General features: G+C 29.0%; 1 protein-coding gene across 3 annotated transcripts; it reads right to left on the bottom strand.

The window, feature by feature from the left end:
* Nucleotides 1–6,266: 6,266 nt before the first annotated feature.
* On the bottom strand, nt 6,267–11,104 carry LOC120092603 (dual specificity protein phosphatase 1). Of its 3 annotated transcripts, none has more exons than XM_039050744.1 (7): nt 10,930–11,104; nt 10,095–10,252; nt 9,720–9,855; nt 9,070–9,190; nt 8,797–8,942; nt 8,628–8,708; nt 6,267–7,007 (listed from the first exon to the last, which is right to left on the bottom strand). In XM_039050744.1, the coding sequence occupies exons 2-6, from the start codon at nt 10,200–10,202 to the stop codon at nt 8,671–8,673; spliced, it is 549 nt and encodes a 182-aa protein (XP_038906672.1). In that variant the 5' UTR covers nt 10,203–10,252; nt 10,930–11,104; the 3' UTR covers nt 6,267–7,007; nt 8,628–8,670. The 3 variants fall into 3 exon arrangements, with proteins under 3 accessions (XP_038906672.1, XP_038906673.1, XP_038906671.1); XM_039050745.1 differs by having other exon boundaries at nt 6,267–7,030; XM_039050743.1 differs by lacking the exon at nt 6,267–7,007 and having other exon boundaries at nt 8,382–8,708; nt 10,930–11,103.
* Nucleotides 11,105–13,762: the final 2,658 nt, after the last annotated feature.

Raw genomic sequence — 13,762 nt, forward strand, 5'->3', positions numbered from 1 at the left:
TCAAAAAGTTGTTTTTGTTTTTGGAATTTGACTAAGAATTCAACCATTGTACTTAACAAATATGCAAATCATGATAATAAATGTAAATGATAGAGACTTAATTTTCAAAAACAAAATGGTTACCAAACATGGTCTTGATTTTTAGTTTTTAAAAATTAAGTCTATAAACATTTATTTCACCTCTAAATTTATTGACTTTTGTCGTATACTTTTTATCAATATTTTTAAAAAATCAAGTCAAATTTTGAGAACTAAAAAAATAGTTTTTAAAAATATATTTTTATTTTTAGAATTTTACTAGAAATTCAACTATTTTACTTTAAAAAAAATTAAAGTTATTATAGAAAATTTAGAGAGAAATGATTTAATTTTTTAAAACAAAAAACTAAATAGTTACCCAAAGAAGTAATAAATGGGTGATAACATATCTAATCTGAAATAAGAGATAAAAGGATATGAAGAAAATATCTGTGTCTCACTCACTAAGTTAAATTTTGAAATAAGAGATGATAAGGGATATGGAGGAAATATATAAATAATATATGAAAACATGAGATAATATATATATATATATATGAAGATTCTTTCTCTCTCTCCCATTTCCGACATGTCGGCTCATGGAAACCATAAAAATTCAGACCAATTTGTCTGCAAATTATGGACATTTGTTCAATCTTTGCAATAAGAATAATAATAATAATACCCATTATACTCTTTTTAAATTTTTAAATAATAATAATAAAAGGAATTAGGGTTTTAGACTCTCAAAAATCCCCCATTGGGTATTTTTTTTATATTTAAATGAAAAATAAAGAAAGAAAGGGAATAAAATTGAATTTAAGGGTAAGAAGTCAAAGTAAAGAATTTGAAGGATTGAAAGCTCAAAAATCAAGGAATAATAAGGGGAACAGTGAGATCACATGGAGGCCATGAGACTGCCTAAAAACCAACCCTTAATTCTCTCTTGAAGTTTGGTATCTTCACTCTATTTTATATTTGTTTTTCTAAATAAATAATATGTCAAAATTCCTTTTTTTATATATATATATATTGTTTCCTTTTTTGCTTTATTTCCCAAGAACAAACATATGTCTCCAAGTCTTTGAGTTTGGTTTTTGGAATTTTCTTTTCATTTTGATTGGGGTTTCATTGAAAAAGGTAATTACAATGTTTAGTTCTTGTTTGATAATATAAATGTCGTTTGTGACGATTTTTTTAATGGTCATTAGGCCGATTTTTCGAAAAATGACTTAATCATCCCTCTCTTACTGTAGTCAAATTAAATAATGAGTTTAATTACAAGTTTAATTACCTAAAAAGATATTTAGTTGATAATCTGAATTTTGTTTTATGTTTTTAGATTTAGTGAGTTCAACATGTATATGGCAAACAATTCGAATTTTATTTCATATTCTATGATCTAAATAGTACAAATTCTGAAAACAACATTTTTATATTTATATTGTATCCAAATTTAAGATAAATCGTTTATAAATACAGTATGTCGTGTAATAAACTCAATTCATTTTTAAAAAAGAATGTATTATAAATTATATAATATTACAAAATAATAATTATATAATTTTTTAACATAAATATTCATAAATAAATTAACAATACTTTATAGTCAACTAATATTTAACTACCTAATTTTATAATTTATAAATATAATATCAAATACATTTAAAACAATTGTTTAAATTAAAGTCTAATGTTTGAATCTGCTAACTATCAAATATATAGAAACATCTATTTTGAATGAATCTCTTATTTTCAAATTTCCTACCAAACAAGCCTACGAACATGAATGATTACTTTGATCAAAATTCAATTCATTGCCCAAACTATAACAAACACAAATAAGTTTTAAGGGTGTCAAGATCAGCTTTTCTTAAACATATATAGCTATTTGAAATCTAGGATAATTTAATATTATGAAATTTTAGATGGCAATCTCTATCAAACTATTAAAGCATCACATGTCATAAAGTTGGGGACCTAACTATAATATTGCATAAGATTTTTTTTTTTTTTTTTAAAAAAAATTAAATTGAAAGCCAGCTGAGAATGCATATTAAAATCCCACATTTTATTTATCAAGTACTTCCACCTACTTGCAATTGAAACCTAACTTTTTAGGTTCATTTAAAACTATATATTAATAATATTATACCAATTTTAATTGTTTCATATGCTGAAAGAATCTGATTTAGTTTCAAGGAATGAGGTGGTTGTGTGAATCCCCACCAGTTTTTAAAGCTCTAAATCTCATTTTATTAGAGGATGTTTAACTTGGGCAGTTTTAATTAAGTATGGATTTGTGAAATTTGAAAGTGTAAACATAGTTAATATGTAAAACTTGTGGGTTTAGATTGAACAAAAAAAAAAAAACTTTAGTTTTAGAACTTTGATGGTTGTGTCTAATAAGTGTCTAAACTAAAAAATAATTGTCTAAAAAATATATAAACTTTCAATTTTGTATATAATAATAGATCATTGAACTTTAAAAGTACATGCTTGAATAGTCATTGAACTTCCAATCTTATCTCTAATAAGTCTCAAACCTATTCGATATTTTGTAAAATTCACGGACTTACAATTTTATGTCTTAACCTTAACCATTTATTTTTGTGTATAATATGTTCATAAATTTTAGAAAATCTAAAATACTTAGGTTAAAGATCTACTAAAGACGTTGGTGAATCTTTGGAGATTTGATAGATACCGGTAAACATCTTTTAAAAGTTTAGGAACTTATTTAATATAATTTCAAAAATTCAATGATTAAGAACTCATTTGATAACCACTTGTTTTCTACATTTTCGATTAAGATAACATCTGAATTATCAAGAAAAATATTCTTTTTAAAAGAAAATTATTTTGTTTTTTTTTTTTTAGTTTAAAAACTTGCCTTGAATTTCTATAATATTGGTTAAAAGCATATAATAAAATATTGAAACCTATTAATACAGTCGTATTAATTTTCAAAATCTAAAAATAAAATGATGGTAGAACTTGAAACTCGAAAAAAAAAATAAGGATTAAATAGTGGATAAAAGTTGAGATCTGGGAATAAACAAACAGTCTCAAACACCAAACAAAATCTCAACTTTTTAACATCTATGTTATAAAATCCAACTTTTATGAGTCAAACATCTCTTTAAAGAGAGAGATTATGAAATTCAAAGTCCCAACTTTTTGATGCATCTAAACCATTATAAAAATGTCAACTTGAAAGTCTATCCAATCCAACCATGAATATTGTTGGGACATAAAAACTCCAAAAAAAAGGAAAAAAAAAAAAAAAGGAATTTAAATGAAAGACAGCCTAAATATGAAAATTTCATTGGCCTAAAAACTTGTAGCATTTGCAAATTCTCTCTGATACCCTAATTGAATGTTAAGAGCTCAGCTATTGGGTGTATGTTAAGGCCTACAAATCCTCACCTATTCCTATTCTTCTAATTCCCTCTTGATCTTAATTATTATTATTATTTTTTCATTCAAGGGTCTATTTTTCCAAATTGATTACTCAAAATTACCATAATACCCTTGGTGGGATCTTAAGAAGTATTGGGTGTGATGGGTGGTGTGGGGAGGGGTATTTGTGTCATCCTGGCAAATGCATGAGTGAACAGTGGAGGGGATTGGTTGTTTGTATAGGCACTGAGATTTTTCTTACTTACTTTTGAAAATAATAAATAATAAATATAATAATAATTTTTTAAAAAATGAAAAAAAAGGGGAAAGTACAGAAGGAAACGTTCTGATGTGTAAGAGTTTATTGGATTTATTAGCTGCTCTCTTCCCCCAACAATCAATTTAAATCTTTTGTCCTTTCATTCTCTGCCATTTCTCCTCATTTTTCTTTTCTTTCTTCCTCAATTTTCTAACTTTTGTTTTTCTCAAGAAGGTTTTTTTCCCCCCTTTTTTCATATTTTTCCTTCTTGTGAAAAAATTAATAATAATTATTTGTTTTTTTTTCTTTCATGGAATGTAAAATTTTTTGTACAGAACAAGAGGTGGAAATGAAGAATGCAATAAAAGAATGTAAAACTTTTTGTACAGAATAAGGCTTTTTTGTTCAGTTTAATATATGGGAGTGATGATTTAAACCTTTATCCTCTTTATATATAATCTTGACCATTAAATTAAACTCAGATTGACACCACAATCACTTAGCTTAACTTTTACCTAGAACTTCCAATTTCATCAAATTACATTCAAAACTTAGAAAAGAGTTGCAACTTTAACATTGGACTGAAAAAAGTGTTACAATTACCTTCCAAATAAGTATTCTTTTGAATATTCGTAAAAGAAATGGTAATACCATATAATTTCAACTAATTATAAAACATACATAGTACAAAATCATTAAAGGAATGTGAGTTTTGGCAAAGGTCTTCAATGGGTTGAATTTAATGAATTCGAAATCTTAGAATAGAAATGGATGTAACAAGATAAATTTAGGAGTAAAATTGTTTTTTTTTTTTTTTTTGGTTTAAAGAAATGTAAACTTGAATATATGAATATATAATAGACATAAAGCAAGTAAAAACTAGAGAATGAAATTAGAAAACAAAGAAACTGAGCTAAAATACGAAAAGGAAAAGGGCAAAAAGAGCGCGTGATGAAGCCGAAGTGAGCGGAACCGAGCCGAGCCGAGAGATATAGACGGTGAAGCGGAAAGAAGGGAAAGAAGAGAGCAAAGTTTAAAAGGGGCAAAAAGGGTAATTAAAAAAATAATAATAAAACACGACAGTGGTAGAAGAAGAAGGAGGAAGTGGAGAAACGATGACGGAAGCTTTACTAACGGCGAAAGTTGTCAGTTAGCCTGTCCCTTGTGGGTCCCACTTTTTCTCTCTCTCTCTCCTCCCCTCTGAAGCCGCGGGAATCTTTTTGTTTTTATTTTATGTTTTTTTAGGACGAGAAAATTTGCAAAGAAAAAGAAAAAACAAAAAACAAAACAAAGCAAAAACCCATCCCTCCACCCTTATTATTGTTTTTTTTTACATTATTTTAATTTCTTAATTTTAATCTTATATTAAGAGTTGGAATATTAAGACTCTATTAAGCCAGATTTGATAATTATTTGATTTTTTTTTTATATAGTTAAGTCTATTTCATCAATATCTCTTATAATAATTTGCATCGTTCATAACTACATTGATTAAATTCTTAACCAAATTCTAAATTCTAAAAATAACTTATTGAAAGCTAGTTTTTTTTTTCCCTAAAAAATTGGTTTGATTTTTTAAACCACGAGTGAAAAGTAAATAACAAATGAAACAATTTTGAGGGGAAACAAAAATAAAAAACAAAATGATTACCAAATGGGACCTTAAGATTTTATTTTTAATAGATTTCTTGGTTCGTTATATATTTTCTGTTAATATTTTCAAAAACTAAGCCAAAATTTAAAAAACTAAATACAGTTCATAAATCATTTGATTTTTAATTTTTTAATTCTGAAAATTAAACCTATAGACACTATTTCCCCCTCCAAATTTCTTTATTTTGTTATCTATTTATCATTGATAGTTTAAAAAACCAAGTCAAATTTTTAAAACTAAAAAAAATAGCTTTTAAAAACTTGATTCTATTTTTTAAATTTGGCTAAGAGTGACCATTATGATTAAAAGATATGCAAATCGTTGTAAGAAATGAAGAGCAAAAATGCTTACTTTTCAAAAACCAAAAACAAAAAAGAGACAAAACAAAATGATTACCAAATAAGGCCTAAATATAATAGTTTTTAAAAACTTGTTTTTGATTTAAGAATTTGATTAAAAATTAAATCTTTTACTTAAGAATAGTGAAAACTATGATATGAAATGGTTAAAAAACAAAAGGATTTATTTTTCAAAAACCAAAAACCAAATGTGAACCTACACTTTCATTCTAATAAATCTCTATATGTCAAAAAAATTGCAAAAACTTGAAGATCTATCCTCTAAGAGTGGAAAATTCAAATATTTGACCTCTTGATAATATGTTCGAACCAATTAAATAATGCTTAAATTCACGGAAAATTTGAAGTTTTTAGACATATTAGGAAAGTATTAGAAGTTATGAGATACATGGTCATAAAGTGATAATTATTTAAGGTTATTTTTAATTTAAATTTGGATGTCGGTACCGAGTAAAATGAAACTGGGCCGAGGGGAAAAGCCCAATAAGGGAAGAGATGGGGCCCATAGAAGGGAACAAAATAGCAAATGCAACCAACCACGCCTCATTATTACACTTCCATCATTAACGCGCCATTTTTTTTTTTTTTTTTGGGACGTTGCATTTTCACACTTCCTTTGATAGAGACATTCCTTTCCTTGTGGGTTCCTCTCCTTTTTCCACTATTATTTCTCTATCAATAGTGTTCTCATACTTCAAAATTTCAAATCATATTCCAACATTTACTCAATTTTCTTTTTAAAAAATACCAAAATAAATAATGCTCATATCTAGCAATCTAGCCATAAATCTTCTAAAAATTAGGATAGCAATTTCACTATCTAACCAAATTTATGTTAAATTTGATAAAGTAAATAAGAGAGATTAAAATTACCTCACAAGCAGTGTAAAAAAAGGAAGTGAGTTATTCTCTCTGACAAGTAAATTTAATTTACTCAAGCTAGATATAGTATGGGCTATTTTTAGCACTTGTTTTTAATTTTTGGCTGCTGCTGGAAACAGACTTTTAATAGTTAGCAATCTTATCCAAATAATTATTGGAAACATGATATGGACTTAAAAGCAGAAGTGAATTATTTTGAAGGAAGTCCTTGCAAAATGAAAATATTCCAATTGCAAGGGGGAATGTCCATGTGTGTGTGTGCTGTCTACAAGTCAAGACTATTACCTCTGTGTCTGGTAATGGGCCAGGAAAAGTGGATTTGGGCTCTCCAGTGGATTGCTATGGGGCTCGTATCTAGACAGACCATTTGATTATGGGCCTAGTCACGGCCCGTGTTATGAATTGTTGTCTGATTGGTCCACTCTCTCTCCCCCTATGGAGAGGACAATTTTATATCTAAGATATTTTAGTAATAAAAAAATTGAAAAGTAATATAATTTATCAAATAGATGAATTCGTGACTGTTCAAATTAGTAGTGAAAATAGTAAAATGAGCATAGCTCAATCGGTTCAAGCATGCCCTTCATCACGAGTTCAAAAGTTCAAACCTTCATCTTAAACTCACAAAAGGAAAAAAAAAGGAACGATTGTTGTCAATTTGGGCAAAGGATAGGTTTGGACATTTAGATTGTAGATGGAGGATTCCATTTTCCAGCTAATTGATATTGTGGCTGAAATTGAGTTATTATAGCTGGTGTTGGACCTTTTGTAGCTATGGGATGTTTATTGATTAGTTTTCTAAGAATTCTTTGGCTTAGTTTTGATGTTGAAATTACTTTATCATCAGTTAAGTTCAAAAGTTAATGGTAAATTTGAACATAATTCATTAGGTAAGACATCAATTTCCCATCTAAAAAGAACTTAATTCGATTCTCTATTCTCGATCAAGCTAATAGCCTAATACTAAATATTTTCATTTTGAAATTCCAAAACATTTAAACTGTTTCTTAAATATTTTCTTTCCCAAAAAAATATCCATTTCCTCTATATTATATATTTATAAACAAAATATTATAAAAATCAGTACTGAAAGCTGATAAAACAAAACAATGATTAAGAAATTAAATTTATATTAAGAAAATAAAGCCTCAAATATTTACTATGAATAAAAACTTATATTTATATAATATATAGGTCAAAATATGAACTTTTCCCCTACATAAAATTGTTTCTTAATTATTATTATTTTTTAAATATCCATTTCCTCTATATTATATATTTATAAACAAAATATTATAAAAATCAGTCCTGAAAACTGAAAAAGCAAATTAAATTTATATTAAGAAAATAAAGAGTCTCAAATATTTACTATGTATGAAAACTTGAAATGTACGTGTGTGTACATATATATATATATATGGGGTCATAATATAAACTTTTTCCCTACATAAAATTTTAGGCAACATTACAAAATACCCTTTGTTTAAAAAATATCCATCTATATTATCCTTACCTATCATAAATGTTTCAAAAACTACCTATGAAGTAGAAATAAGCTAGAATTTTAGATAGAAATTGGAACATGAAATGAGTGTGTCGGCAACCTAGAAGGATGGGACAATGCTTAGGTCACAATTTTTGTTCATAATTTATTTTAGGTCTCGATTTTTGTCCAACATTCTAACGGAATTTCTACTTCAGTAGTAGTTTTGAGACATTTATAAAAGTTTGAAGATAAGATTGAAACTTTAAAAATAATAACAATAGTTTTTAAACAATGAGAGAAGTTCAGAGTTACTTGATAAAATTTAGCCAAATTTTTATCTAAGCTCATTTAGATTTTGGTTCAAAGGCAATTCGTTAAATCACGAAAAGTGCACATAATAGGGAAAGAGTTGGTAACTTTCTCCTCTTTTGTATACATTTACTAATAATAATCAAGATCCGTGTAAGAAAGTCATATTTGACATAAATCCTATATTCAGATGATCATATATTTACTAAGATGGGAACAAGAAAATGACAAGGCTCTATAGTGTCTTGAGAGTTTTACCTGGTGCTGTTGTTAATAGAAGTTACCTGCGGCTGCTGAGAACTCAAACATTTGACAGTTTCATCTCATCAACTCTGCAAGCTGCATATGATGAAATCACACAGATTCAGTTGAAGGAAAGTTGAAAATGAAGAACGAATAGGTGGAATTTCAGTTGGACAAAATCAACCTCGAAGAGCTGTTTCAAAGTCCTTGAGTTGAACCATGAAACCGACGTTCGGAGCTGCCTGTGGTCGTCTACTCTTGACGTGTTCCAATGCTTGTGTTAGATTCATACCTCGCGTTTTCATCAGATAGGCAACTGTAATGGTTACACTACAAGGAAAAATAAGAGAAGTTTATATCTAGCATAGAAAAAAATGAGGAAAGTCTTTGCTGTAATGGTTACACTACAAGGGAAAATATGAGGAAAGTCTTTGCTGAATCCATGCCAAAGATTCACCTTCTGGATATTCCAGCAAAGCAATGAATCAAAACCCCTCCACCAGATTTTCTTCCCTCGTCAATAAAATTGAAACAATCGTCAAAGTGTTGTTTAATATCTGCATCTCTAGTGTCCAAGACTACCTCAATTTACACACAACAGGAAATAACATTGGATGTCAGCTGTAGGAATTCCATTAGATAGAAAAAGAATGATGGAACACTGATATGAATCATGAGAGTCACAAGTTCAATATATGAAGCCTAAACAACAATGATACTATAAGTTGTTACAATGATAAGCGCTGATAAATTGTGAATCATGACAATCACAAGTTCAGTACATTAAGTTTAAATGGCGATGAAACTATAAATCATTTATGGTCATATAACATAGATGATGAATATCCTACATGAATTATGGCATGTGGAAACATTTTTTGTTTCCAGAAGATGGAGATGCAACTGGAAATGAACTAATCCTGTAACATAATCGCTGACTGTGAAAAATTCAGATTGAATCATTCTTTAAAGCGTGATATATAGGCCAAAGGGAAGTATTTTCAGGTCCCTGAAAGCAACTTCAAACAAACATTGGGTAGAACTATAAGTTATGGACATGACCGTAAAAAATTCTGTTGCACTGAATAGAAGTTGGAATGTACATACCACCAACTACTTTATATACAAAATCATTTGGATCAGCAGGTGGCAAGGAACAAGCAATGGTTAAAATGTGAGTAATATTCAACTTCTTCAGTTCATCTTTGTTATGGGCAGCTCCAACAGAGCCTAAGAACAGACCCTTAAAAACCACAAAGAACAGTACCTTCAGAATGCAATTTAAGCAGAAGTCCGAACCATTGACTAAAATACTTAGGCATAATTAAGCAGCCAAAAATTATAATCACTTTTGAAATTATGAAAAGTACTATTCGAAAAACATTTTGAAGTGCTGAGAGAAACTTAAGCAGTGTTGTCAAGTATTACACCTAAAAACACTGCTTTCGATAGTCGTTGCAATTATTTTCTAATTCAAATTACCTCTTCAATTTGGCAAGGAATTCTGTCCTCTTTAAGGCTTCTCTTTAGACCAATGATGTTCCATAGAGCAGATAATCGGACACTCAAATCATCGCGATCCATTTCCATAGTAGAAAACCAAAGAATCCAAGTTCTATAAGTTCTTTCTTTTCTCTCCCCTTCAAAAAAGGCACGCCAACTTGAGATTTCTATCTTTTCTCAACAAACTCTAAATAGCATCACAATTTACTCCATTTAAACGTTGTTTTAAGTTGCAACTTGAAATTCACATAGGATCACAGATTCAAATTATATATATTGTCATAAGCTCGTGACCTGAAATTCAACAGCACTTAAACAACTGTACAAGATGATGAAGATTGTACAAGATTCAATGAAGAACGAGGATTGATAAACTGAATACGCCAAATAGCCAAACGCCAACTGAGCTAGAAACAAAAGTAAAACTTATTTTATAAAACGCCATTTAATGTCAATATCACATCCCGAAATCTACCCCTTCGCTGAACCACATAAACAAATTCCAACTAAAAGAAACACAAATGGATTTGCAGCCATTCACAGACACGATAATTTCAGATTCTCCTCTTATCAATGAATAGCGTATGATAGTTTTTCTACTCTATGGATTTGATTGGTGGAAACAAGTTCCTAATCAAAGCATCCAATCAAACGAAACGATCATAACTCGAGAAATTTGAAGTTTCAATTGAGAACGACGAATTAATTAACCAGTGTACAAACTATTGAGTGATTCGAGCTAGAATCCAGATTCCAGATAGAATCGGATACCTAGTGAGAAATCATAAAAAGAAAAGACGATCGAAGTACTCACCAGGAAAATTTTCCAGTTTCTTGCGGAATTTGATCGATTGAGAATCCGACTATCTGAGTCTGATCAACGCTCTGACTTTATTTTTACCATTTATATGGAATCACCTCCATAGATTCTGCTGCTTGCGAACATTTTTTTCTTTTTTCCGTTTTCTAATAAACCGCGAAACTAAATCAGCGATTGTGATTTGTGCAGAAAAGTTTGATTATATTATAAATATTATGATTATAGATTATGTTCGGTCATGCCCAATTTCTCAAGGCATATGTCTCAACATTACATACATTAGTGTCATGTAGTCCATTTCTTACTTGTCAAATTGCTCATAAATAATGACATTTGATGAATTTTGGAAGATACACGTTGGACAAATTCTATGAAAATGGGAGAAAGCGAAGAATTTTGAGAAATTTCTTGTTTTATATTTTACTAATTTATTTTATTTTGTTTATTTATATATTTTAATATTTATATATTTTATTATTATAATATATTTATTTTAATATTATATTTCATTAGCATCCATGTTCCAGTTGTACTCCTCAAGTTCACAACTTATTAACACAAGCTCCTATTGTTTTCCCGTTAAAAGTAAGTTTTAAACGTATGTCGGTTTTTCCCTCTTCGTTATAATCAATAAATTTAATGTTATTTGCATATTTAATATTTATTAAATTTCTAATACAAATACAATATTTTATGATAGTTCTGCTATAACAAATCTCACAAAATTAGAATTTGTCGCCCTTAATATTAACGACAATAATTATTTGTCATGTGTGTTTGATGCCGAAATCCACCTGGATGTTATGAATCTTGGAGATGCTATTAAAAAAGGAAATATGACATTCAATCAAGACAAAACAAAAGCTATCATTTTCCTTCGTTGTCATCTCCCCGAGGGATTGACAATGGAGTATCTTATAATAAAAGATACCTATATCTTGTGAAAAATTTTGGAAGAGAGGTATGATCATAAAAAAAAAAAAAAAAACAGTTATTCTTCCAAAAGCTCGTTATGAGTGAATGCACTTGAGGCTACAAGATTTCAAATTAGTAAGTGTTTACAACTCTTTATTATTTAAAATCGGTTCAAAATTGTTGTTATGTGAAGAGAAAATTACTGATAGAGAAGACATTTTCTATATTTCATGTCTCGAATATGATTCTGCAATAGTAATATTGAGAGAAGTTAAACTAATTGCATGTCTTCTCATAGCTAAACAAAATAACGAGTTATTGATGAAAAACCATGAATCTCAACCAACTAGAACGACGTCATTCCCTGAAGTGAATACTGTGGATTTTAATAATAATCATAGTCGAGATCGTGACCATGGCAGAGGAAGAAATAATTATTATTTTTGTGGTGACTGTTTTAACCATTTAAATTTCAAAAGAACCACACAAAATGATGATCACAAAGGAAAAACTCCACAACATAAGAGTCTAAAAAGTATTGAAAATAAATGTTTCGATGCAGAATGACTGGGCATTGGTCACATACCTGTCGTACGTCAAAACACTTGGTTGATCTCTATCAAGCATCCCGGAAGGAAAAAGAGAAAAATATGGAAGCAAATTTTGCATACAAGGATAATCACATATTTGATCCATCCCATCCCCATCCCATGTGACAAATTTGGATGTAGCAAGACTTCTTTGAATCTCCTAAAGAGAAAATCGGTGTTTCCTTTGACTTTTAAAATATCTAGACTTAATGTTGATTTTTTATTCATCTCCATGTTTTTTTCCTCTTAGTAGATGTTAACACTTTTATATTCAAATATTGTTTTTCTTATTATAATTATTTTCTTTTAGTGAATAAACCTGGATCATTTTCATATGTTGGGTGACTAAAAAATAAGTAAAGAAGATATATGTCTGGCAGACTGTGCAACTACACATACAATACTTACAAGTAGAAAATATTTTTCCAAACTGACAATGCTGGAAGCAGAAGTGAATACAATATCAAGTTCTACAAACCTAATTGAAGGGTTTGAAAAAACAAATATTATTTTGCCTATAGGAACAAAATTTACAATTGACAATGTATTATTCTCTAGTCAATCAAAGAGAAATCTACTTAGTTTTGAAGATATACGTTGCAATGGTTATCATATTGAAACTAATAGAAAGAATAATATGGAGTATCTTGATATCATATTTACTGTCTCATATGAAAAACCTATACTGGAATAGTTGCCTACTTTATCTTCTGGATTATATTATACTCATATATGAGTAATTGAAACATATGCAACAATGAACCTGAAATTCATGAATGCAGACATATTTACAATTTGGCATGACCGATTGGGTCATCCAAGATCTATAATGATGAGAAGAATTATTGAGAATTCAAATGGACATCCATTGAAGAGCTAGAAGATTATTCAATCTAATGAATTATCATGCAATGCTTGCTCTCAAGACAAATTAATCATTAGACCATCACCAGTCAAAGTGAGGACTGAATCACTTGTATAGAACAAATTCGTGGTGATATATGTGGACCTATTCACCCACCAAATGGACCATTTAGATATTTTATGATATTAATAGACGCATCCAACAGATGGTCACATGTGTGCATATTATCAAGTCGAAATCTTATATTTGCATGATTACTTACTCAGATAATTAAGTAAGAGCACAATTTTCTGATTATACAATTAAGACCATTCATCTTGATAATGCTGGTGAATTTACATCCCAAGCTTTTGATAATTATTGTATGTCAATTGGGATGAGTGTTGTGATGAGATTCCAATCTCGAGCGGAAATATGTGAACGCCTTGCATCCTGCAAATCGATTTTTACATAAACA

This window comes from Benincasa hispida, chromosome 12, assembly GCF_009727055.1.
Source record: "Benincasa hispida cultivar B227 chromosome 12, ASM972705v1, whole genome shotgun sequence".
NCBI classification, from domain to species: domain Eukaryota; kingdom Viridiplantae; phylum Streptophyta; class Magnoliopsida; order Cucurbitales; family Cucurbitaceae; genus Benincasa; species Benincasa hispida.

Coding starts and splice junctions, on each gene's coding strand:
- LOC120092603 (XM_039050744.1), bottom strand. CDS start 10,202: ATGGAAATGGATCGCGATGATTTGAGTGTCCGATTATCTGCTCTATGG. Junction 9,856..10,094: donor TTCCTTGCCAAATTGAAGAG/GTAATTTGAATT, acceptor GTGGTTTTTAAG/GGTCTGTTCTTAGGCTCTGT. Junction 8,943..9,069: donor TTTGCTGGAATATCCAGAAG/GTGAATCTTTGG, acceptor TTTTCCTTGTAG/TGTAACCATTACAGTTGCCT.